Raw genomic sequence first — 26,753 nt, 5'->3', positions numbered from 1 at the left:
ATAGTCATATTAACTCACTGTTGCTCTGCCAAGCAAAAGAGAAATGCTTGCACTGAGAGCTTTGCCAGTGCCAACACCACCAATCCCCATCCCACATCCCTCCTGCAGGCTGGGTGCTGCTGTGGCCTGAGTGTCAGGACAGGAGTGAAGCTCCTGCTGCAGGATGGAGCCAGGCATCTGCTGATACATGCGCACACATTTACACACATGCACAAACATACAAGTGTATTTACAGACGAGCAAATAAAATAAAGTCTGGCAAGGTAATGCTTGCACTGTTTCATAGACACCTGACATTGCACAGATGTAAAGACATTTAGTGAGCTCAGTGCAGATTCTTGGACTTGTTTTTCCTTCCTTCTGTAGGGAACATGCAGCAACGGATGAGTTTCTGATTGCTACACTCATTTAGGCTTGTCTCTGATATTGGGAATTAACGTGGTTTTCATTAGAAAAGTAATTTGTACAGGACTGTGTGCAAAACTGCTTTCCATGATAGCATCAGCACACAGCATTAACATGTGATCTGCACTATGGGATAAAGTGCAGCCGAGTCTTGATCTGTCAATGCTTGGAGTATTTCCAGTGTCAATGTAATGTAATCTTTGCAGCTTGGGCTGGTATCTGGTTTTGATGTTTTGTCTGAAATGTTCCTGTGGAGTCCTGTAGCTTGTGCACTAGCATGTGTTTGGGAGAGCCTTGGGAATGCGCTGAAGTGGCAGCAGGCAGGTTTTCCTGCTCCTAAGAATTAGGTTCCTTTGGAAGAGTTGTCTTATGAGGGTGAGGAGATTGTTGTGTTGATGGTTTTTTTCCCCACAGATAATGACAGACCTTTCAGTACGTGTTTCAGGCGCAAGAGCAGTAGAACTTGAGACTGAATCAAAGTTTCTATGTTGAATAACAAATAAGGCCTCTCTGGGCTGTTCAGAAGGTCACTGTGGCTGTTGCGCCCATGGGCAAATGCTCCAACCCAGCTGCATGACATTTTATGTACTAAAAAAACAACAACAACAACAAAAACACTGGGTTCGTAAAACCAAAACTTACTTTGATGGAAAGTCTTAACAAAGTGATTTTTGTTGGTTACAGTATTAATGCAAATTAAACCAAAAAGTGAAAACGGAGTATGTTGGCTTTAGAATACAAATTGCTAACTGTGCATGAATTGAAAGTCTTTCAGTCCTATAGCATTTTTGCTGAGACTCAGCTGGGAACATTGCACGCAGGACCTGATTTCAATTTGTGTAAAATTTCCATGAATAACAAAGTCTAATTAAGACATTCATTAAAAGTCCTTAATGTTAATTCAGTGCGGAAAATCTTAAGAGTTCTATTGGATTTATTTTTTTAAATTGATGTCTTAATTAGGTACTATTATGGAAAAAATTATGCAAATTAAAATCAGGCCCTTAGTGTTATGTGTTTCTTTAATTATTCAGTGCTTGTTTTACTTACATTTTCATTTCTTATATATATTAAAAGAGCAGATTAGTTGATAATCTCAGATTGTTCAGTGTTCTGGTTTGGATCATCGCTGAAAAAGCAAATAACTAAAAGAAGTATGTGACTTTCAGTCAGTAGACAAATGTATCATCTTTTGATTTTGATATTGGGAACTGTATTCACTGAGTTGGAGAAGCATTTTCAACTCTTTGCCCAAGAAGAGTTTTACTCTTTTACCTTATCAGTAGTTAACTGACTGATCTTAAAAGCTTAAAAGACAAAATTTTACTCTGCTGATCCTTTCAGAGCTGTAGTGAACTGAAAACATTTCCTACTCTTGTGCTGTGGCACTGTAGGGAATAAAGGACAAATTGGCTTCAATTTACTACTCTGTCACCTTTCATAACCTTTATATTAAGCTAATGTTTTTCATTTCATTTGATGTTTGATTTAGTTCCTGAGAACAGGAGGCAGGATTAAACAACACCAAGTATGGGATTCCAGGCATCTGTACCAGCTATTTTCTGCAATTTATTATAATTAATCTCTATTATTACTGAAATCTCTTTTAAATTTAATTCTTTAAAGTTCACCTCTCAGATATCGCCTGTACTAGAGGAGTTGCATACTCAATCAAAATATCTCCAAATAGAACAGCTAGAGGATGGCTGTACAAACAATAAAATAACAAGAACATTTTTTCTTTTTCTTTTTTTTTTTTTTTTTTTTTTGCTTAGGAATAGAAGCAGCCGTCTGTGAAGTTTCAGTGACAAACAGGAATTGTTCTGATACAATGGCATGCTTTGAGCCAAACCAGTTTTTCTTTCCTAAATAAAACATGGATTTTTATTCAAATAAATCTAATTATTATAAAATGCAAAACTGCATCTGTAGGAATACCACATCAAATTTAATTATACTTTCCCACCTCAAAACATATTCATTTGGATTTCAAAAGGAGTACTAGGATGATAGTTTTAATTTCAGCTTTAGAAATAGAAAGAATGGATACCCTGACAGCATTTACCTAGAATGAACTGTTCCTTCTCAACATCTTTCAGTAATACACTAATTTAGATTGTTACGACAAGCAACTGAGATGCCTTGTACTCCCCACAGCAATTTTGAGATTAATTACATTAGTGCTGCACTGATTATAGTGAGACAGTCATGCTATTCAGTGAAATACTTTTAAGTAAAATTAGTTTAAAGCTATAGAACCCCCATAGGTTTCCACTGGGGGAAACAGTGGGCAATTTTCCTGACATGATGTTAAATACCCCAAATTATGTGTGATGAACAGTCAGGAAGTTCAGATAGGCCCTTTGGCTGCAGTGAAAAATGATGCAACAGTGGATGATCCTAAACAAAAGAGCCATAGCTTTAAGTTTCATGAGTATCTGTTTATTATCCCACGTTCAATCTGGAGAATAAATAAACAAACATATTGGACAGAAATGGATCTATTCAGATAAAGAACTGAACTTGCCTGTGACTGGAAATCTAAGAAGTTCCCAAGATCCTCAGAATTAATGTAATTTCCAGTAGTTAGGCAATACTGCTGAGATCTTTTTATTGTATTTATTTTAACTTTTCATCTTAGCTTACCGTATTGCTGAATGAGATTTTGTGTTTGACTATGTATTCATACTATGATGGGGTCTTCCCAGTTAAATTGATACTGCTTTCTTCTCACATGCTTCATCAAAAATGAATCACTAGTTATGTGTCTCATGTGCCTACAGTATTTATTCATCTAAAGAATATTGGGGTCTTCAAATCCACTCCAGACTTTGAGCATGCATTTCCTTTATGAATGGTTGCAGCTGAATGTTTGAATGCTTGGACAAACTCACCTTCTGTTACTTACTCATGTTCACAAACACTTAAAATGCTAAATGAGAGTGCATGAAACAATACATAGAAACAAAATCACCAGGCACAACAAAAAGGCAAATCTAATGGTTCCAAATTTAATGTTCCATCAAATTAAATAGAATCATTCCCTGATCGAGGTATGGTTAATCACAGGAGATGAAGTCTACAAGTGAGATGAAGGATATGGCAAGTAAAGCAAACAGTTAACGTTAATTCTGCTGAAGGTGAATCCTGGCATCAGTGAGGTTTTGTTTGTTTGTTTGTTTGTTTTTTAACTGAGCCAAGCAAACAGAGTCATACACTCTTGCAAACTCTTTGGGCTTGAATTATGAAGGGCACAGTTTACAGGTAACCTCAAGTCAGATTTTGTGATATTATTTGTGGAATGTGCTGATCTCAGCAGCATGGTAATACTGCTTCCAGTTTGAATAGGTTACTTATCTGACTCTTTTCTTCTTAAAACAATGCCTCACGTTTGTTATACTGCAGTGCAAGTGAACCTACCTACATACTGACTAAAATTCCCAGGTTATTAAAACATAATTTGTGGCAACATGGATCAGTTTGCAGCTTTATGTTTTAACAGTTTTATTTTTGCCTGAAGACAGAAATATCTGAACTGCTAGAGAAGAGCTGCTGCTGGAAGCTGGTGAGGCTGCTTGTTTTCCTCTTGTAACTGATTGGGATATTCAGTTTTTGTCCAACAAAGGATGGATACACCTTACTGTAATTCCAGGCAGATACTTTGTAATTCTTCAGTACAATAACTTTAGTAATCTGGCAGTGAAGAGGGAATTCTTGTGAGGCTTTCTTTGGGCTGGGCAAGGGGTTCCCTTTTAGTTCTTAGGAGAAAAAGCAGAGTAAGCTAGCACAAATGATATGTGTGCACACAATTTCTCTGGGATAGCCATAAACTTTATTTATTGACATTAAATAGTCTCAGCTTCTTGGGGATGCATCTTTCCATCATAATTTTTAAGAAATTATTGAAGATTAAATAAAGCAATTTATTGGTTTTAATTGTACTTGGAAGTCAGAGAGAGAGTACTAGGTCAGATTTCTGCTGACAAAGGACGTAAAGATGAAATTGCAATTCTAAATAATTATTTTGTATTTAGTCATTTTTAGTTTGATAAATATACATAAATATAAATTTTCAGCTAAAAGTCTCTGGATTACATAAAATGTCATTAAGTCCAAATATACCTTTTGAACATTTACCTGCAAAGAAATTTCCTTTCTCTTGCTTGTGTAACATGGCTTGTTCAGTTAAGGAAAATATCCAAGGAAAATTGAGTATTTCCTTTGACTTTATATGTCAACAAATATTTCACATTTTATAAGCTCATGGGAAAAATTGTTATTCAGAATGAAGGATTCTTCTTTTATTTTTTTCTTTTATTTTTTTTAAATTTATTTTTATTTTTATTATCTTATCCATATCTGAACAATGGATGTTAAAGCTCTGCAGCTGCTCTCAGTTTCGGCTGCACTGTGTTAAGAGAAAAGTGTTTTCTCAAATGGATGAGATTCAGAACTTTATAGATCAAAGTCAACACCCTGATTTCTTTCAGAAAGAAATACAGATATGATGTTGTCAGCCAAGAACTGGCAATAACTTGTTTTTTTTTTTCAGGAGCTAATTCCTCCAGGCAGACAGGTAGCTGCGTGTCACACCTCCTGAAGCTTTTGTGTGGGATCTCTCAGTGAGGTCTGTGTACGATGTGCTGTAACAGTCAATTACTGAGGTATTGGAAACTCTAGTGAGATTCATCCTTAAAAAAAGTAATGAGAGGCACTTTAAAAGGCTAAATGTTCTTTTCTCTTGACACCATAATGTCTAATAGCGGGAAAAAGTCTCCATAGCCTTGTTTTTGCTAAATATCTTATGGAACTCCCCAGGTTCAACCCAAGGAGAAACTCTTATAGTGCCTTACAGTCTCAGTGGCAGCATTTTATTTATATATAGATATATATTAATGCTTAGTAGAGTGTCAAGATACTGTGTTGTGTTACTCAGATAGGCAATATCTTGAGCATGTATTTTCTACCCATTTGATGAAAACGTCCCCTGTACTATCGAGCTGTCTTCCATGGAACAAATGGATGGGTACAGGTAATATAATATTAAGATGTCCTATGAAAAAAAACTTCAAGCCTTAAAGAGGATTTGTTTGTATCATATTACCAAAAAAAGGTGTTAGGAAGAGGTAGAAAAACAAAAGATATTTCTTCAAATTTCATTTTACTAGCAGATTTACTGAAACATTCATCACCCCCTGTAGATTCCACAGAACACAGTAAACCAAACAGAACTATTAGTTATGAATTCCAGATGTGGCCAGTAGGCAACTCTTAAAATATTTTGTACAGTGGACCAAAATATGCAGAACTGACTCTTCTGCATTTTCATCAACAAAATGAATTCAACCAGTGGTCTCGAAGCCACACTACTATAGATAGAGTTTTGTAATATTATTCACCACCACAGTATCTAACATAGAACTGGAACTGTAAAGAGGATGCAGTGGTAAAGGATTTCCAAATACACCAGACCCATCGTGACAAGATTACACTTACTGGTAGATCGCTCAGCTGCAATTGGTTAACACTGATGGGAAACGCTGCTTCTCTTAATAACCTTTTGTTCAGAGGTGCAGATAGACTGCTTCCCAAGTGTAAGGTCTAGCTGGAATAACATAATTTTTATGAAGTCCCAAACTTCTTTCTGAAACACCTAACACAGTATCCTAAGTAGCTATACTAAAACATATACAGAATTTAGATAATTTCTTGTCTTTTTTTTTTTTTTAATTTTCTTTTTATTTTGTTTATTATTTCTTTGAAGATGTTTATGTTTAAGATTCTAAGGACAAATGGAATTGTTTTATTTGGAGTTTGGACTTACAATAATGAAAAATTGTTTCTTTTTAAAAACAGTTAATAAAAATGCATTGTAGCTTAAACGTAAAGTACATGTTATCATTTAAGCAATTTAGTTGTTTATGTGAATTGTTGTAATACCAATCTCATTTTACCATTAGACTTGGATGTTTCATCTGCAGTTGTTGGTATTGCTGCCTTAATATGACAACACACAGATTTTTTTAATGCTAGAAATAGTGAGCTTTATGACAAAACATTGTTCAAAACTACAACTGAAAACCTACTGGTGTTTGGTAAAATCTGTGAACAGTAGTCCAAGGGGAGGATGATTGACTACTGTTTACAAATCTGTTAACAAAACCCCAGCAGCAAAACCAGCTACACTAATTTCTGATTTTAAGAAAGTTTATATTAATATGTTACTAATTACTGTTCCGACTGCAGAGGTAAGGATTTCCTGAAATCGTGTGTAGTACAGACAATCAGATATTAACTGTCTGAGTTAAGTTTTACTACATTTAAGACAGTCTGTGGCTCTGGGCAGTTAAATGAGCTTATCTGTGATAATTCAAGATAGTAGATATTAAAAATCTGAAAAACGTAACCCTAATCTAAAAATCAAGTTAGCCTCTAATCCAATAATAAAAAATATATGACTACATAAACTGGGGCTAAATTTGGCACTGCGTCTTCTTCTTTCTCTCATTTTCAAATACACAGCTTGTTTATCTAACACAGCTGCCTTCCTGTAATTTGCTTGAGGTTTATGCCTCAGGCTTCATCGTTCTGTTTGTGAATCCATTGTACAGACATACTGATGCCTCAGTTGATGGTAACAGTTGATTTTTCACCTGTAATGCATTAGTCTGAAGAATCTCTTCAGGGAAAATTGGAACTAGAGACTATAATTTGTATTTAATACAAGTGGAGAGATGTACTGTACCGCCGTTCTGTTCTGTACTGCTGTTCTGTTCTGCAGAGGGAAAATGTTTTCATGCAAATGGCTTTAAAATATACTCTTTCTTTTTCTTACAATCCACCAAGAAAAAGGTTTGCTGTTTTGGACCACATGCATATGGACTAAAGCTTCCATGTGAAGCTACTGATTGGGATCCCTAGGGAACAGTAGAAGGCGATACATTGCTGTAAACTGTCCTGGATTCCAGCTGTGTCCATTTAATTAATTTGAGTCTGGCTTTGGAGACAGAGCTGCTTTCGGAAGCTAATGACACTGGCTGATTTAATCCATAAATTCCTTGGAATATTCTTTATTAGCCTATAATAAAAACGGATTGTTTTAGTCAGGGAATCGCAGTTGTTTCTGAGATACACCTACATACCACATGAGCTAAGCATCCTAAGGTAGTGCTATGGTCACAGGTCGATGACTCCAGTAGCAAGCTACCAATTGCAATGGAGACCTCCAGAAGGCTGCATGGATAGCTTGGTAGCAGGGGGGAGAGTGGGCTTACTGCTGCAGCAGGGCTCTAAGAAGCATGACAATGGTTCAATCTGAAGCAGAAAGCAAGTACGTAAATCTTAGAAGTTTTCTGAATTTACGTTAGTTAAAGTTTTCTTTTTCTTCTAAAGCAGGTAGGGTCAGATTTATGGTCACTAAGGCGCCTGTTTTTTCTCAAGAAGATACTGAGTATATATTCTTTTACATCATTTTCATGTAAGAGTAAGAGAGATCTATTTAACTACAAAGTTTCACCCAGTGAATAAAAGTCTTGATAACATACTAGTTATTTGGGTAAATGCGAAAGTATTGTCATTCCTTTTCTTTGAATCAGTGCTGTTTTCTTATTCTGAAGGTACTTTGACAGCTGATTCTCTTTCACCTACTTGTTACTAAAATCCTAGTAGTAACTTTTCAGTTTAAGCTACGAGGGATGTTAATGAAAAGTGATAAATATACAGTGATAAACATCCAGTGATAAATATAAATGCCCAGTTATTAAAATTACAAGATCTTGGAACAGCATGGCTGCTTGGCCCAACCTCTTCCCTCCCAACATACAGTTGTGTTTAGGAAATGACTTGTTTACGTTTGACAATAGTGGGAGTACTTCAATTTGGATGTAGTTTGTTGGCCCTTTCTCATCAATACTCATTTGGGCTTTTACATTCCATTCTAAGATTTGTGATTTTAGAGGGACAAGTAATCTGATAGCTGCTCAATATTCTTGTGAATACCAGATTGGTCTCCACTTGTACTTACATTTTCTAGTTTTGTTTTAGATTTCCTAAAGAATGAAGCTCTCTGTCTCCACTGGGGGCATCTGCAGAGTCTCATAGATCATAATGCCAGGAAGTTTTTCCTGCAATTCATTTTAGATTTCCTCCTTCTCTATTTCATTCCATTACCCCTGGTTTATACTCCCTGTACTTTCCAAATATTTCCTTCCTCTTCTGTTTGTTTATGCTCTACACATACTTGCAGAAATCATTTCAGCCAATGGTTATTATTTTACCACTAAATCATGTTCACCTCTTTTAACCTTCCATTGTATCAGTTGAATCAGGTCTTTTATCAGTCCATTTGTTTCACTGAGTTATTTCACATTTTAGAATATCCTTTCAACAATAATATTCTCATTAGTTTTTATTTTATGTGACTGTATTTTAAAATACCTGCAATTCACAGAGCACAGAATCAGCTTAAAAGTTGTCAGCCACTCTTGACTACATTACTTGCTGATTTCTGCTGCAAGATATTTACAATTAAGTGCATACACTAATGCTGAATGTCTAAGGCATGTTTAAACATTGTGTAAATATGTACGCTTACCAATGATCACTGCCAAATTCAGATGTGCCTATGTGCAGAGAGTAGAATATTATCCTGATGACCTGTGCTATAAAGTCACGTGCAGACCAACTCTTGTACATCCTTTGAATCTGTGAATGATGTGACTTTATAATGGTCTCAACTTGCAGACTTCCCATTACTAAATACTTCTATGAAGAGTGCTTTTTGATAATTCCTTTTTTTGCAAAAAGTTATGATATTTGCAGTATAGTAAGTGTATTCCAGCCCTCTCTCCTACTCCCAAGCAAGTGAATTATTTGTTAGCCTTCCAGTATGTGTAATCTCTATGGACAGTTGTGGTCAAATCTTGGTTATTCTCCAAGCCAGAGTGGTACGGCATGTGAAAGTAGAAGTTTTCCATCGTTCATTTGCTCATAATAGCACATCAGGGCTTATGCCTGGTCAGTTTAATCTTGTTATCATTGTACGTAGTGCAGTTCACAACTGTGTGAACGGCAAATATGTTTTGAAACAATCTGACATATGCTGCATCCAGAAAAAAACAAAGCTCACCGAAAGGTAGTGCTACTAAATAAGTAATACTTATCTGAGGAGAGCTTTTCTGTCACATGAAAATATCTCATAGCAATTCATAGGTTTATTAAAACAGCACATTCCAGCATGCAATACTACAGTGATGGGCGTTCTGGAAACCCCTATAGTAGGTGGGTACGTGCCTTAAACACAATATGTATGTTTCACAAACAATTCTTTTGGTTTTGTTTTGTAGCCTAACAGCAGTGGTCAAGTAGTAGGGAAAGTGCCTGGCCATTTTACTCCAGTTTTGGCACCCTCTCCCCATCACAGTGCGGTGCGACCTGTGACCCTGAACATGACAGATACTAAGCCCATCACTACATCCACTGAAGGTGAGGCATCTTCACCTACAGCAACCAGTAAGTATTTCTCTAGGAAACAGAAAATGTCCATCAAAGATTAAAAATACCAAATAGAGGCCAGAAAAAGGCGCCTTTTCCTACTATTTGACCAAGTGGATGCTCATCATTTACATGGAGAGCAAATATGTGATCTGACTGCAAGCTTTTCCTCTCCAAATTTCAACCGATGCATCATGTTACATGAACTAATATTTGTGACATGGCAAATAAAATGAAAAGGGAAAGCCTGCATATTTGACCACTATTCAAGAAAAAGAAAACGTGACAGTTATTTTAAGGTGGACGTTGTAGTGACATTGAGAAGCACACCCAGGCAGCAAGGCTTCACAATGATCTACAGATGGAATTCCAAACACAGATTGGATGATTTGCTCCTCAATGGGCTTTCCTACAGAAATCAACCCTTTTTACAATGCATACTGAATCCGAGCTATGAGATTTGCATACTGATATAGGTTGTGTCAATTTTAGCAAAAATAAGTGATGGGGCAAAAGAAAATTTTCATTTCTTTTCATTGTTGAAGGGGATAGTTGATCCCCTGTTCTTTTCATTTATTTAAAAAACAAAAAGCTTTGAAGTTTTATGCTCTTCTTACTATATCTTCAGGACCAGACTATTTACCCTATTTTCTTCAATGGAACTGCAGTTTTAGAAATAAGAACGAAGATATTACTAGGCAATGGGTGATTTTTTCTCTTTTTACTATTCATCTTATTTTCAGTAATGCACTGATCTTTTACTAATTCTCTGCATATCTACTGTCTTTGAACTTTTCTTTAGACTGGAGATATGTTACCAGTATTTATTAGATGAGAAGATTTTTGGAGACACTTCTTATCAGTTTGGAAGAAACCTCATTTGTTAAAAATAAGAATCTCTTTAGGACCAATTGCGTTTAACTGACTTGCTTTAGAAACATTTAGTTTTTGAACTGTGATTCAGAACTGTTGGGTTGGCATTAACTGAGACAACAAAATCCTCTTGTTTTTAAAGTATATATACTACCTCAAACCACTTAACTAGAATATGAAGCAGAAACAAGCACTCAAATGCATGTGAGTGGCAAGATTTAAAGGAGTGAAAATGGTTATTCTTTTATCAAAAAAAGATAGTAGTAAATCTTGGACAAACTACTGCTCACCTATAAACTTATATGGATAGATTTGTGTCAGTATATTAGGTATTTTTTTTGTACAGCAGAAGGTTTCTTAAAAGATTTTAGTGGTACAGTGTATCTGTACCTTGTTTGGCATCATATGGTGCAGTTCTTGTAGGACTTGAGAAGAGCTGGTTTTAGAAGCAAACATGAAGTTGTTGCTGTAAATTTCTGATGTAGAATAGCTGGGAATATAACAGGTTCATACATTGTTTCAACTATTCAACATTTCATCCTCCTTCATGTTTGACATGGTTGTGAGTGGACCAAGTATCAGTCTCAGATGAGGTCAGAATCTCTAATACACATGGTAAAAAGAATAAATAAAGTGTCAGATATACATTGGGATGCTTTCTGGTCTGACCACAGTAATGATTGTTAGAAGAAAGCAATCCTAACCTGTTCATTAATTGTTATCCTACTACTAAATGAAAAATTTGGATTGTATTTTGAAATTGAGTTTGCATCCAGTTTTGTTTGAAATTCATTGGAACTTTGGCTCACAAGTTGCCCTGTGAACATTAGAAAATCTCTCCTTGGATAACTGAAATAAGGCCTGTTCTTGCTTCCACAGCAGTACCTCAGCAATTTTTTTGCTTAAAGATCCAATGTCTGCCAGAATAGAGAAGAAGTAGCAATAATAAAGTGTACACATTTTATCAGAATGTGCCAGTTCTGCACAAAATACCATACTCATGCTACCTATTCAGAGTGCTATGATTCAGAGAGCAGTGCAACTGTGTTCCTACTTGGGTAAGCCCTACTGAAACTGATAGAGAAAAATAAGTGAAGGAACATGGCTTGCTGGAGAAGAAAATAGCAAAAAGGGAGGGATCCTATGCTGCTGATACAAAAATTTTAAATGAATCTATACAGACTGCATTGTCAACATCAACTTACCTGCCACTGGGATTGCTAAAGTGTTTAGAGGAAAGATCGTCAGCCTGTATTTGCAATAAATCATTGATATTTTCCAAATGTGTAAGTATAAATAAAACATATGCTTGGCCAGCAAGTTTTTATTATTAGTGTGATGAGAATAAAATGATAAATGATTAACACTGCTTTTCACTCTGAAGCACAACAGCAGAATTGCTTTGATAATATTTGAAAATATTATCAAATTTATAACATTTTTAAAACCTCTGCTAATATTTAAGCAGTGCAATGATCTCCACCATAATTTCCTTCTAAGTATCTGGCTCATTTTTATGATGGTTTTCCAGGATGATTTTTAATATAGGAAGTCTTTAATTATTATTATTTTTTTAAATAACAGATATCATTTGCTTGTAATGAAAGTTGCCATGTAACTTTAGTACAAACTGAAGCATTTATTAAGTATGCCCATCTATATCCTCACTAGCATACTTTTGTACGTCTGTTCAATTTTATTAGTTCTACTTTGTCTGCCAACAAGTTTCTAGGCTGTTATGCCATGAGATGCAGTGTGGACATCTCCATATGAGGAAGTGGAGTAAGATCACTTCCCCCATTTTTTAAGCACCACCAAAAGCGATGAGAAGGTAATAGCTTTTAGAGATTGGTGACAGACCAGAGAGGAATGTGATCTACAGCTGAAGCTGAAGCTATAGCACCTACCATCCTCTTGCTCCTCAGAAATGGATTTCTTTAAGCTTTCGTAGCACAAAAGGAACAAATTTCCTTAAATTGTCTTGTTGGAAAAATGTTTCCTGATGCATAATGGAGCTGAATATTTAATACGATAGTTTGTAGTAAAAATTACCTCCCATCCCATGGAACTACTAATGAGAGATTACACCTTTTCTCCAAAGGACTGTAAAGAGTAATTTCATGCCAAACTGGATTTTTGTTTTCAATTTTTGTTGTTCTCTTACATTTTGTGAAAGACAGTGACAGCAGTAAACAACATGGACTAATATTTACTTTTTTCTCACAACATTAAAATGTTAATGATTTCACTAGTGCCTTAGACTGGTGTAATGAAAATGAGAACCAGACTTGCAATTCTTTCAAATGTATATATCATTTAATTAGTTTACAAAAAAATAATATGCATTAATCTGACAAACTTTTATTTAACAAGAGTCAACACAATGATTTATGCATGCAGCTTCCATTGAAGTTTGTAGGAATTTGCACATGCCTGTGACCATGGTCCAACTTTTGTTTTGCATTCTATTAAAGTCTAAGTGAAGGAAAAAATAGACACATCCTATATATTGCAAAATCATAACTCTGGATATCTGTACTGTACCTGCACAGGGTAATAGCTATGATAGGTTGGTATTTTTATCAATCTGTTTTGTTCTTCCTTAATCAGCCTACACAGCTTCAGGCACATCCCAAGCCAATCGATATGTGGGACTAAGCCCAAGAGACCCATCCTTCCTACACCAGCAACAGGTGGGCAAGTTTCACATAGGTGTAACAATATAGAGAAGTTTTTGCAATATTACCTTTCTACGTTCTGCCACTGTTATTTTGAAGTAGAATGGGAACTTAAAATTTTCAGTATTTATCATCTGAAGATGCAGTTTTTTCAAACAAATACTGAATCACTTAAGAAACATGAATTTAGCTTATGCTTTATTTCTTGGATTTGTGTCTTCTTAAGGAACTTCTGATCATATTTATTCCAAATGCTGCATTTTTTGAGAGCTCATACATGTAATCTTTAATTGGATTTTAGGAATGACAATTAGATACATAAGGAATAAATAATCATTTTAAATCAACTAAAATTAAGCAAAATTTCCAAACAGAATAGTCCAATTGACTGTTTTTAAACTGTATTGCAAGCATTTTTCAGATGTTTAGGGCAACACTTCAGCATTTATTTTCTAGAAAATTAAATATAAACCCAAATTATCAAACCCAAACAACATATAACAGTTTCCAGTTTAATAAGTTTAAATTGGTCTGCAGATCTCAAATGTGATAAAAACATAGTTTTGTTCTAGTTTCTTATATCATTTATGTTTCAGGAAGCATTTTATTTTTCACATCTCGTTAATGCTGTGAATTTAATGCAAATGAAGTGGTTATCCAAACTGTGAAAATATACAGCCAAGATTAATGACAGTTTACAAACAAAATATCCACAATCAATTTCAAGGCCATGCATACACAGAAATCCTACGCTGCTAATAACAGGAACAAATTCCAACACCTTAGATTATCACCATATTTTATGGTGTGTGTTTCTGTTGCTCCTGTATCTTAGCAGGAGAAGAGTTTGAAATTAGCAGCGTTTAAAATGTTACAAGGAAAAAAAGTGAATGCGGCAGTAAAAATGGAGCTGTTAAATGGCCCTTGGTCTTTTCAGTGATTGCCATGATATAGCTGCTGTATGCTGCACCTGAAATTCCCTCCCTCTACCCAATCCCAGAGCAAGGTAGTGGTATGGATGCTTTATGGATGCATGCAAAGTCCTCAGAAAATCATAAAGATGATAAATAAGACAGTTGACACATTGCCAACTTATTTGTTAATCAGCAAGATCTCCCAGGAAACACATGTATGCTTTTATGAAAATATAAAATCAAACGTTTTTTTGCCATCAGTTGTTTCACTGATGTACTGTTTTCTTTAAAGATCATTGCATTATGAAATGTGTTATAATTACCACATGATTATTTTTGAAGATATACAGTGTCATTATATATATTTTATTTGATACACTCACAAGATCTCTCTTTTTAAACAGTACATTGCTATTTCTGTATTTTTTTTAATGTGATATTTTACAGTGTATCCTTTGAAAAGTGTCTGACATCCAGTTAGACTGCAGAATTAGTTTTTTTTTCCATGTACATTTATAGACAGTTTTTTTTCCTAAAATTCACTTTTCCTAAATTTACGCCACCTTCTTCCAGGTGCACTGAAAGAATTACAAACTTCTTCCCACATGCCTAGAAGTTGGTAGCAGTACACTTAATTTTCTGTTGGCTGAGATTATTACATGTGCATTATATAATGCTTATTTCATGCGTCCTACATATTTTAGGCTTTGTGTAGACTGAAATAAATTTGCAGATTTTAGCAGCATCTTAGGAATTTAAAAGTGAGGGCAATCATTGTTATTAGTATTCACATACACTATATCTTATACTCCTCTTCTTAGTAAAATGTGTGGCCATATGACTTACGTAAAAGGTGAAAATAAGTCAGGTCTCAGACACAGTTCATAAAACTGTGTGAAACCAGTGTTCTCCATTCTGAATTATGTTCCTTCATACTCTTGCTATATTAATTCCAAAACATCAGTTGGAGACCAGTAGATTGAAAAAAAATGTTTTATGTTTTCACTTTTGTTATGATTTCTTTATTCTTTTGTAGCTTACACAATGAATATAGGTGTAAATTTGTCTGAATGTGTTTGATATATGTGTGTGCGAATGGTTACACACACGAATATGTAGAAAATTAGGGAATAATGTGCACTGCTTTAAACCAACTGAAAGAAGAAACTGCTTTAACAATAAAGCTTTTCTAAGTGGATAAGTGCAAGCACATAAGTACATACAAGTCGCCTTCTCCCACTTAAATCCTAAAGAGATCTCAAATATGATGATGCCATATATGTTTTTTGCCCAGAAAGTGTGGTACAACACTGAAATTGTCAAAACTTCAATAGAGGAAAGGTTATCCTTTGTGAGGCAGGAATTAGATTGATTTACTATGTTCTTTCATTACTTTACAACAATTTAAAAGAGACCACTCTTCCTGTGACCAGTTTTAAATGCATTTGCTTTAAAACAGCTCATGATGAATGGAAAGGAAAATCAAGAGGTACATGAAATAAAGGCAATCAATCATTTTGTATTAGCTGAGAGAAATTCCAAATTAGAAAGGCAGTGGTTTTAGTTCCATAGAAGTCTTTTAAGCATTCACCATACCATGTAACATACGCTGACCCTTCAAGAATAAATATTGTCACCACATTTTTTACTTAATTGGAGGAGCCTTTACGGAGATTTATTTTCTCTGGTTATGAGAAATATTGGTATCTACTCTTGAGCACCTTTCCGTTGTTGTTAAAAAGAACCAGGATGTAGCCTATATAAAGTACAGTAGCCACAGTATATTAAGAAGTTACATATACAGTTTGTAATGTACTTAGCACAGAGCATTTTGGCAAAGTGGAAGTTTGCTAGAACTTCTAATAAAGGACTGATAGTATAACTACCTGGAATAATTGTATTTAGATGGAAAGTATTAAATACAATTTTGAAAGATGTAGTGGAGGTTGGTGGCCCTGACCGGTGGCAGGGGGGTTGGAGATTCATGATCCTTGAGGTCCCTTCCAACCCTGTGATTCTGTGGTTGTGTGATTCTGTGACATCTATGGGAACAGTTTGCCTTTAGTGATCTGGATACTGTGGAAGTTGGATGCATTACCTAGCATGCTGTGTTAATCAGGAAGACATTCATCTAATGAGGATTTTTAACTCCATAGATTCTGGTGTATGTACTGGTAGGTCTTCCTGCTACCTGACTTGAAATGCCAGATATTTCTAAATGTTTGACATTAGTAGTTACAAAATGATTATCCTGCTTAAGTGGCAGCTACAAATTAATATTGGTCTTAGCATTTTATCGCTATTTATGACAGCTCCCCCAAAATGTCTATTACAAATCATCAATGACCACTTGGTTTGCTTTCCTCAATTCAGCATCAGCTTTTGAGTATTGTCAAGTGTTAATAACACAGTTGTAGGGAGAGATTCCTAGTGAGGGGAAAGGAAGTGACAGGAAGTATGAGTCAGACTTTTGGTGGTTGAGGGGGTTATTTTATGAAAGTGAATCTAGTGCTCAATGCTCATCATTTTTGCTGAGAAACATCTTAACTGAACTATGCATAAAGGAAAGTTTGGATAATCTTCACAATGGTATGTGAGCATCTTCTCCCATCCCATTCTTTCTTTGTTTTGCTCACTGTTTACCTTTTTTTCTACTGAGGATCTACAGTTCCTAAGTTAACTAGTTCCTAACAAACTGAAGTAGTTCTGTCAGTTAGACTATAGATGTTCAGCTACAGGTTGGTGTTGTTTCTGGCTCAAAACCTAGAATGTTGCCAAAAACATGGATTTTACCTGTGAATACAACATTAAGAGATGGATGGATGGACTGTCAGACAAACACTTATATTTATTGAATGCACAGACGAACAGATTCACAAAAATAAGATTTCTGTGACATGTCATGGTAAACTTTCCTAACTAATGCCAATCCAATTGTAAATGAACTGGTAAAGTCCTTCAGTCTGTGCACTGTTTAACACAATGGCATAGTTTTCACTAGAGCATGGAGTTCCTGAGTGTGGTATGCATGATGTTCACACAGCTATCACTTTTATGACTGATACATTTGCAGTGTGCAGAGTAATAAGAAACACTTCAGATCTCTAAAATGCAAAATCAGAAAGCCGCGGATAGCTTTTTGTTTCCTAGTATGAGACTGCCCTGTGCTCCTTTGATAGGAAGTAGTTCCTTCCAGATGTATCCTTTAGTTACTGAATCCCACAGTTCAAAATGAGATTCTCTTCATTCTGTTTGTCATGAAAGTTGTAAACTTAAATGTCTACTGAAAGCAAAGTATCTGTTTTTAAAATGTTTTAGGTGAATGTTGCTTTTGCTTTCAGCAGAGAGCTGAAAGAAAGAACACAAGTGGACTCTCAATCAGAACTTCTCAGTAAAGCCAGGAAACAGGTTATCAACACTTAAGCTGGTCTTATTGTGTCCCTCATCATAATTGACAGTTTGACGTAAAACTTGGCCATATAAATACTAGGGAGGTATGTAAATGGATAAGAGGTCAGTTTTCACATATGCTTGCTGAAAAGGAAACACATTTAAAGGAAGTTTCAGCCAAAACAATGACAGTATGCAAATGCTCAGCTTTATGAGCTTTTTTTGAACTAACAGAAACTATAGCAAAATCTCACATTGCAGGCTGCAAGATACTTAATTATTTTCACTAGTAATCACAGAGGATTGAAATGAATGTTAATATTTGATGGGCCACTGTTTCAATAGGAAAATACAAAACCTGCTTAAATATTACTCCTGAAATTATTCAGATGATTAAAGATTGAGCTGTTGACTGTGGAATTATAATGTAGGAATGTAGGAAGGATTTGCCTACTTAAAAGTGTGCAGAACTTGTACTTGGAAGATGCCCAGTTCAAACTGAAAAGGCAGATATAGCAAGATCTGTCTCTTGGCTCGAGCTTCATATCAGTTTGTCTCAAAGCACTGGAAAGCACTGGAAAATGCAAAATTAAAATCTCTCCTGGTGTTTTACAGAGGGCAAAGCAGGAGTAGGGAGGCGCTTGACTCCATTGCTATATGAGCCTGTGGCCCCTTTCCATGATGTTGCTGAGGTGGTAAGGGAGTTGCATTCTTTTCTGGAGAAATATTTGCAGGCCAGGTAATGCAATTTTCTGCAGGCTTTGAGCTCCCTGGTACTCCACAAGTGAGGGCACATCCCAGGACTGCAGGCTCCACACACAGCTCTGCACACTGGGGTAAGCTTAAGCTGCATGTCAGGTTTCCCCGTCTACTGCAAAGCTGGGCACACTTTTTCTCCTCAGCACACAGATCCACATTCTTTCTTCCTGCAGGGTTAAGAGAAAGAGAAGTAAAAAGTCATTGCTTGTATTTTGTGGATAGAAGGTGTTACTGTTGCTCGCCTGTCTGAAGATGGCAAAGCTATGGGACTGAAGTGCAGGCCACTTCAGCAGGCTTCTAAGAGGGGCTTTTGCCATGCCACAAGTGGCAAAATCAGGTCATTTATTTTGCATCCACAGCATATTTATGGGAAAGTTAGTCATGTTTTTCAGCATTTATTAACTGTCTCATAAGGACTATTTCTTAAGTCCTTCTCCTAAGGAATCTAAGTTTTCTCAAGCAGACTGCAACTAGTTTCCTGCCTTTCCCTTTCATATTTCCTGCTCCAAACATCTCCTAGGTGGCTTATTGTGGGTGAGAGTGAATTGCCTTCTCATGTCCAGTTAACACTGTGGTATAATTCTAGAAGTCACTCAGTTTACTCTGAGGACTGTAACTGGCCAGAAAGCTTTCAGCATGCCTCTAGACAAAAGGTAGCACTCAAAATACTGTATTAAAATGCCCTACTTCTTCCAAAGCTAGGTACTCATGTCAGGCCTGTGTTCCCAGGCTTTCCCTACTGGGCTGTCTGGATGTCCTCCAAGGACAGTGTTCCTGCTGCTGCTGTAAGCAGACATCTTCCATCAAAAGCAGGCAGGGCTTGTTGAGGTCTTTTAAGCCCTTCCAGACCTTTTACCCAGAAAGTACTCAACAGCACGTGAGGGATGCAGATGAAGACTTTGAAAGGGATGTTTCCAAATACTTCCAAATGTATATTTCTAAATCCTGGACTGTTTTCTTAGACATCATAGTCTCCAGGCAGTAGTGATTTGTAAAAGGAAATTTTATGTGAGGTAGAAAAAAAACTCAACATTTTCCTGGCAGGTTAGCTTTTAAAGACAACACCGCAGCTATGTTAGCCTGCAGAGGAATGTGAAGCAATAGATTTTAACATGGGGAAAGTGATTTTAAGTGCAACTGATGCCATCTTGCTTTTCATATATTTTATTATACAATTAATACTGTATTAATTGTAATTAATTAATTAAATTGTATTAACATACAATTATCAGGCAGACCTGCAGTGGTTTGTATTGACAGTACTACAAGGAGGCATAGCTGGTGCAACAAAAAGCACTACACTTTACACTAACTATAGATTTGATCCAACATTAATCTACATATATAGGTGCATGCAGTAGGTCTATAGCATATATAAAATGTATACCTTCTATAACTATCACATCAGTATTCATATGTGTATGTGTTGATGTTGTGCTATGTATGACTATATTTAATATGATGTATGACAATACTAACTTTAATGACATAGATTTGAAAAGCTCTTTTTGGAGCTCTTACTGATAACTCTCAAACATTAACTGCACATGTGGAAAGTTTTCATTTAGACAGTGAGAAAAACATCACAATTTAGTTCAGGAGCTGATTTTACTAAAATGTAATGTAAAATGCTTTCCTGTATCACAAATGCAGTCAGGTCCCATTGAAAACTAAGTACTTGCCAGATTTTCAAGCTAGACCTAAGCGCATAAAAATTTTATAACAGTAAGTTTAGGACATTAATATATTTTCTGCTTATTATCAGCCAAATATCATTTACTCATAGATTTCATATTTTGTGAAAGAAGAAAAGATCATTTTTTAAATCTTTCAGTCTTTTATTTCAGTGGGAAGTGAGTTATTATAATTAAGCTATAAGCTTTTAAAATATTCTTAAAGAGCTATAGTGAGAGTACTGCTCTTAAGTATCCAAACCAAACAAGTAACCAAACCAATGTTTTACTATATCTTCCGTATTAAAATTTGGTTTACAATACTGTTTTGTATAATTAATAAACCAAATATTTACTTAGCCCTTTTTAAAAATGTGCTTAATGCATTATTCACAGTTAATGCTAGAAAACTTTTTCAATGCATATTTCCTTTTCTGTTTAATTTCATGTGGTTTAGTCATGCATTTAATGGCCTTTAGGAGGTCCCTTGGAGTTCTCTAGATAACAAACAAGAAACAATCCCTAAGAAAATATCAGAGACTAACGTTTCCATTTCTCAGACCTTAACAGCAGGAAACTTATGAGTCTATCAGCTAGACAGGATCAGGTTTGCAATACTGTCTTGTCCTTAGCATTTGTATTTTTCAGGAAAAGATTGCAAGTAAATTTGCTCCTGTGAAAATACTGTAGTTTCTCTGCTTGTGCTTTCTGAAGATCAAATATGAATAGAGAAAGCTGAAATTAAAATAATTAGATTCAGTAACAACATTATCTTCAATTCAGAGTTCTGTATTGTATGTAATGGTACAACGGTTTATAATATCGCATAACTATACAGGGGTTAAAATATGTGTTTTCTTTGCAAGCTAGATAAGTTCACTTTCTTAAACATAAAAATAAGTCGTATATCTTTTCAATAAATCTGCTAACACTATGGAGCAGCTGTTAAACAAGCAGAGCTATTGAGGGTTGCTTGAAAAGTTCGTGAAGGCAGAACTGATGATTTGAGGATCTGGGAAGAATTTGCTTCAGATTACTTTTAGTACATTCTTCATTCACCAAAAAACAATAGAATATTTTTAATGCTGTTATTCTGAGCCTAAAACAAGATTAGATTATTTTATCACCTCTTACTAAGTAAAATTGCTCTGAGTAACATTAAATAAACTTCAGTTACAAAATACCTTTACCCTTCTCAAATAGCAAGATAAGGACATACAGATTGTTTAATTTGGACAATATTTCTATAAATTGCATGTTTTCTATGTTTCACAAAATGCATGCTACATGATATTGACTACATTAGACCTTAATACGTGATTTAGAGCATTGCTTAGAGAGAACAGCATTTTTATTTTCTTTCTTAAAATATTTCACTATTGAATATTAACATTTCCTTTTATTCCAGCTCAGTTTGTAATCTAATAATGGCTAATTGTTTTGTGCTAAACACTAGTTACTCTTTTATGCTTTATTAATAGAGAAGCATATTAAAGTAGCATTATCTTAAGCAAATCTGTAGGCATTTATTTTTCAGAATAAGTTATTTTTGTTTGGTTGGTTGTTTCTTTTTTTTTGTTTTTATTTTTGTTTTTTCTTCTTTTTTTTTTTTTAATATTCTTCTTGAGAAAATAAGGCTTTTGCCATGTACAATACTATTTTGCATGCATTCATTTAAATACTAAAAACTGTAGTACTGCTCGATCCATATCTGACTGCTAGGTTTCAATTGACAGCTGAGGATTTGTGACTGGACCATGAATCAAAACGGCAGGCATTTATACCCCAGTGCCAGTGAGGATACATTGGGAATTACTTGGCAAAGGTAACATTTTAATTATTTCCACCCCTACACCACATTAAAAAAATTTACATTGAGCTATAGTATCTGTTTTACTGGGCTGCCAGTGGAATATGTGACAGCATCTGATGAAAATTTGTTTAACGTTTCTGCAGTACACATTTAGGTTATCTTTAATATGAACTGAATTTAGGACAAATTTAATAATCATCTTTTGCTATCAGATGCAAAAGGTTTACAGATTTAAGGGAATACTTAATACTGATTTCAGGCTTTAACAGTGAAAATGTCATTTGCATAATTAAGGGACTTATTTGGGGGGACTTAGTGGTTAATGCTAAGAAAATGGTGCTCTGAGTGGTACAGACACCAATAATAATAAATGTCTGATATGGTGGTGGTTTTGGACAATGAATAACCATACTATTAATAGAGATTTTTATGACTAATCAGCTGGTTTAGATTTAGGTCACTAACACGTAAATGAAGGTAAGATATAACCTTATTTCTAAATAAAATCCCCAAATAATTAGGAATGATTTCCACAAATTAAAGGTTATTTGCGTATGCAAGAACAAACAAGCAAAATGCCCATAAAAAGAAGCCCGCACACAACCTTTCTCCTGGGGAAAAAAGAACGCCCCTCCCAACTACGACTTCTGGGACATAAATCAATTACTCATTATTATTCTTTACATCTGTTGATATATGATGAATGATGATAACAGTAGGGATGTGTTTATCTAAATAGATGTGTAAACAAATCAGCATAATTGTGATACATCTGCTTTTCGGCTCTTTCATGTGCAGAATTATCCACAGATATTGGTGGGGGGTATAGATATAAAGCATGCAGGTTGGGAGCCTGTGAAATGATGTATTACCTACTCACTCAAGACAATTTTAAATACTTCTTAGATGTTTGTGTGTATATGACAGTATAGGTCATTCTGGATAGTCTGTGTGTATGTTAGTACGAGTGTGTTTGTGTAAAATCTTTCTTTACAAAAATGATTTCAGATATACTGCATTATACATTATATGGAATTTCTAGATTTTTTTTTGATTTTTTGAGTGTCCACTTGGAATATTAATGACAAAATTTGAAAAATGATTGCTGTTAACAAAACTGAAGTTTAAGTGCCTTAAACATTGTTGCTTTACTTTGTATTTCTACATTTTTTTCTGAAATAATATTTATCTAGAAAAAAACTGTCATGCAAAAGCAAAGTGTAATCATGTCTTCCAGTATACAAGGTTACTCTGAAAGTAATGCCTCGTATTTTATTATGTTGGCCCATGACATCAGAAGTGGATGTTGGTGATATGGCAGTAGAGGCTGAACCTTTCCACCAATATTTGTTGCTGTGTGACAGATGGCAGCATCTGACAGAACAGCGTCTGACATGGAAGCGAGTATAAAGCAAGGTTTGGAACTGAATTCCTCCATGTTGAAAAAATGGCACCCACTGACATTCACTGATGCTTTCTGAACGTTGATGCAGACCAAACAGTGTATGTGAGCATAGTGAGGTGGTGTGTGGTGTGTTGCAGCAGTGACAACAGTGTTGTGAAAGACAAGCCATCCTCTGGATGGCCATGCAAATTGTTACGAGCACTGCATGCAGGCTCTTGTTCATTGCTGGTGAAAATACACAGCAAATGGTGGTGACTATGTTGAAAAATAGTATTTTGCAGATGAGAATTTTCTCTATCAAAGTTTTGTTGTGCTCTTCGTCGCTGCTATAGTTTCCATGGAAATAAAAAGTAGGCATTAGTTTCAGAGTGACCTATGTAGATTACAGCACAATGGAAAATTAGCTAATGGATTCACCTCACCTCCTCAAAGGCTGTGATTCACATTATAAATCCTGATCACAGTTTTCAGTGTACTGTAAAGAGTAAATCCGAACTGTGCTACTTCAGCATGGGTGGGTCACAATGGAGGTGGTGATTTATTCTCCTATTGCAAAGAATATTGCTTTCTCAGGGCATTGACAGGCATTGGGAAATTATCTCGCAAGTGCCTATATAGAAAAATCCTTGAATGGTTTAAATCAGTCATCTCTCTCGACCTCTTTAAAGCAGTGAATATTTATACCAGCTGAAGCACTGTCCTAGTAAATCTGTTTTTTTTTTTTCAGTACCTAGCACATATGAGCCTTAGTTGAAAAGAGAAAAAAGGGGGAAAAAATTTCTAGCTGTTGACCAAGGAAACCTTGATGAAACATTCCATTATTCGCTGATCTTTATATACAAAACTGCTTTACAGGTAGCTTCTGGAATATTATTTTCCAATTTTGTCCTATCAGTGGACAAAAGTGTTCCCAGATGAGCTCCTTCACAGATTCTCCAATGGGCATCAATGGATTGCAAGAAGAATTGTTTCTTACTAGCAGAGAAAGATATTCTAGTCCAGACAGCCAAACTTTATCGCAAAAAAATTGTTTGAAATAGGTTTCATCATATGATTCCCTCAAATCTTTAGTACTCGTTTACATGGCACTCAGTCTGACCTTTTATAGCAGGCTTCTATAGTTATTTTAAGTACACTGGTTTTCAGAAAAGTCACTGACCTCAAGAAAGACAAAACGTTGACTGAATATCAGTTGTCTACACAGAAATCAGGTAATGGAAGTGACCAAGCTGAAAGCTTTGTAATGGGACATTGTTGGTGACTGACATCTTCAGAACTTAGGGAGAGCAGACGATGAGAAAATGCCTGTTATTTTTGTGCCTCTTGTCTTATTCGTAGCTGCCTGTCATGCCATTTTGCTGCACCTTCTGAACTCTGAACATGTAGCGTACAGTGGATTTCGGCTCTTTTAAGATAATTTAGGACAATTTTGCTGTACATATGAAGAAGATATTCAGCAATCATTAAAAATGCTCCTTTTTTTCCATGATGACACTTCTGCAATAATATTTCCTTAGAGACAGAATGTAAGGGGAAATTACAAAAAGCTGTAAAGTTCGGTTAGAAAAATACGGTCTCAGTCACTATCTGAGAGCAATGCAAAAAATAAACCTAAGACATGAGTGAGAGTGAGAAAAAGTGTTCATGTATTGGGTAGGAGGCTTGAAAACATAAGCTTGAGTCTCAGTTGACGAACAGTAACTCCTGCATCACGAGGCTCTTTCATAGCATATGAAATATTAACAGATCTTTCACAGAATGTACGCAAAGCTTCATTATCAAACTCAGATACTGTTAAATATTCTTTTTATTTGTTTTATACAATACAGATAACTATTATTCATGTTACAATCTCTGTTACTTTTACGGGTTAACTGAAACTTTACATTTACACTACTCAGGCGTCTGCACTAGATTTGCATTTCCTGCTTTCAGCCTGTTATCTTGACACATAAGTACAGTACAGCAGCTGTTTTGTTCCTGGAGATGCTGAAGAGAGTTCTATTCTCAGAATACTGAATTTCCTTTCCTGCTGTAGCTATTAGGGTACTCAAATGCTTCACTTTTCAGGCAGTACTTTTCTCCCAGGATCACTCGTGGCTTATTGGTAGTAGTGCAGCTAAAGCAGCCAAAAATGGAGGAAGTTGGGAAGCAAGTGAGAAGGGGTGTGAATAGCTTTTATCTCATAGTATCTTCTGTGTATTTGGAATCCTGCAAACACAGCTAAAGTAACACAGTCAGCAGCATTGCTTTTGTAAGCACATTTTGGTGAAGACAGACACCTGCTATAGCAATAGTTCATGTCCACCCCCCACCTCTCCTTCCCCTTTCTGCCTTGGGCAATATTTTGGAAGAGAAATATCAATTCACGTACTGGAATTTAAGAAGAAAAACACTGAAGTATTCTGACTGTAAAAAATACTCATAGAAAGAATACCTTAGTGAATGCTGGTCTTTATCAATTTAAACTGCAAACTCTAATAGTTTGCCCAACTCTTTAATGCAGAAAGATGTTCAGAACATTATGTTTCCTCTCCATCTAGGCAAAAGTCTTCAGAACACTTCCTAAGAAATTAATTGTATTCAAGCCAGACTTGCATGCTGCCATCCCACAGGAAATGGGTCAGCAATCCATTAAGATGCCATTAGATAATCTAATTTGGAACTTAATCTCTAAATTAACCATGCTCCATACTTGAAGCATACTTGAGAGAAAGAAAAAAAGTTTATGTTTGAATCGATAGGGGAGCCGAAGCGTGAAGAAGCCTGTTTGTTTTTTCTGTAGCTGTGGTCACGTCTCAAGCCGTCTGGTAACCAGGAGAAACCAGACATGATGTAATTCCAGATTGAACTTGAACTTCAGGGACTTAGAATGGGGGAACAATGGACCATAGGAATCAATAATGTCCATTTTCCACATGATTATGTTTGGAGCTTTAAGTTAACCTTTATGGGGAAAGTAGCAAGAACTGTAGTGTGATGAAAATGAATGAGATGATCCAGAAGCAAGATGTTAAAGTAAACAACTTCAGTAATATTTTCTGAGCAGCATTTCAGATTCCAGCAGGATTAGAAAAGTTCCCGCTCTGCAGTGAACTGGTTGCCTGTTCTGAGCACTCTTTGTTTGCTTAGGTAGGACAAACTTAATCTTATGTTTCCTGTCAGATGATTTTTGGCAGCAGTCTAAGTAGAGGAGGAGCATATTATAGAGAATTCCCAAGTGTAAACTGTATCTTTAACCCCTTGATTACTCCGGTTTTCTATTTCTGCATCATCTTATCTTTAGATATCTTTTCTTTTCTTTTCTTTTCTTTTCTTTTCTTTTCTTTTCTTTTCTTTTCTTTTCCTTTC

General features: G+C 35.6%; 1 protein-coding gene across 9 annotated transcripts in view; it reads left to right on the top strand.

Annotated features, from left to right (window-relative positions):
• Window positions 1-26,753, top strand: part of NFIB (nuclear factor I B) — a 170,661-nt gene that overhangs the window by 135,341 nt on the left and 8,567 nt on the right. For 2 of the 9 annotated variants that reach the window (XM_042826989.1, XM_042826988.1), the window contains exons 9-11: window positions 9,750-9,888; window positions 13,381-13,463; window positions 21,921-22,009. The exons of 1 other annotated variant lie outside the window; for it this stretch is intronic. In XM_042826989.1, the coding sequence (XP_042682923.1) occupies window positions 9,750-9,888; window positions 13,381-13,463; window positions 21,921-22,009 (311 nt within the window). Of the gene's footprint in view, window positions 1-2,180; window positions 4,282-9,749; window positions 9,916-13,380; window positions 13,464-21,920; window positions 22,010-26,753 lie in introns of those variants that run through there. 6 more of the 9 variants (XM_042826987.1, XM_042826986.1, XM_042826992.1 and 3 more) reach the window with 4 other exon arrangements.

The sequence above is a fragment of the Centrocercus urophasianus genome, unplaced genomic scaffold, assembly GCF_019232065.1.
Source record: "Centrocercus urophasianus isolate 14NV4802_14NV808 unplaced genomic scaffold, USGS_Curo_1.0 seq_27, whole genome shotgun sequence".
In the NCBI taxonomy this organism is placed as follows: domain Eukaryota; kingdom Metazoa; phylum Chordata; class Aves; order Galliformes; family Phasianidae; genus Centrocercus; species Centrocercus urophasianus.
The sequence above is the reverse complement of the archived record's forward strand: the minus strand, read 5'-3'. Positions and strand labels throughout refer to the sequence as shown.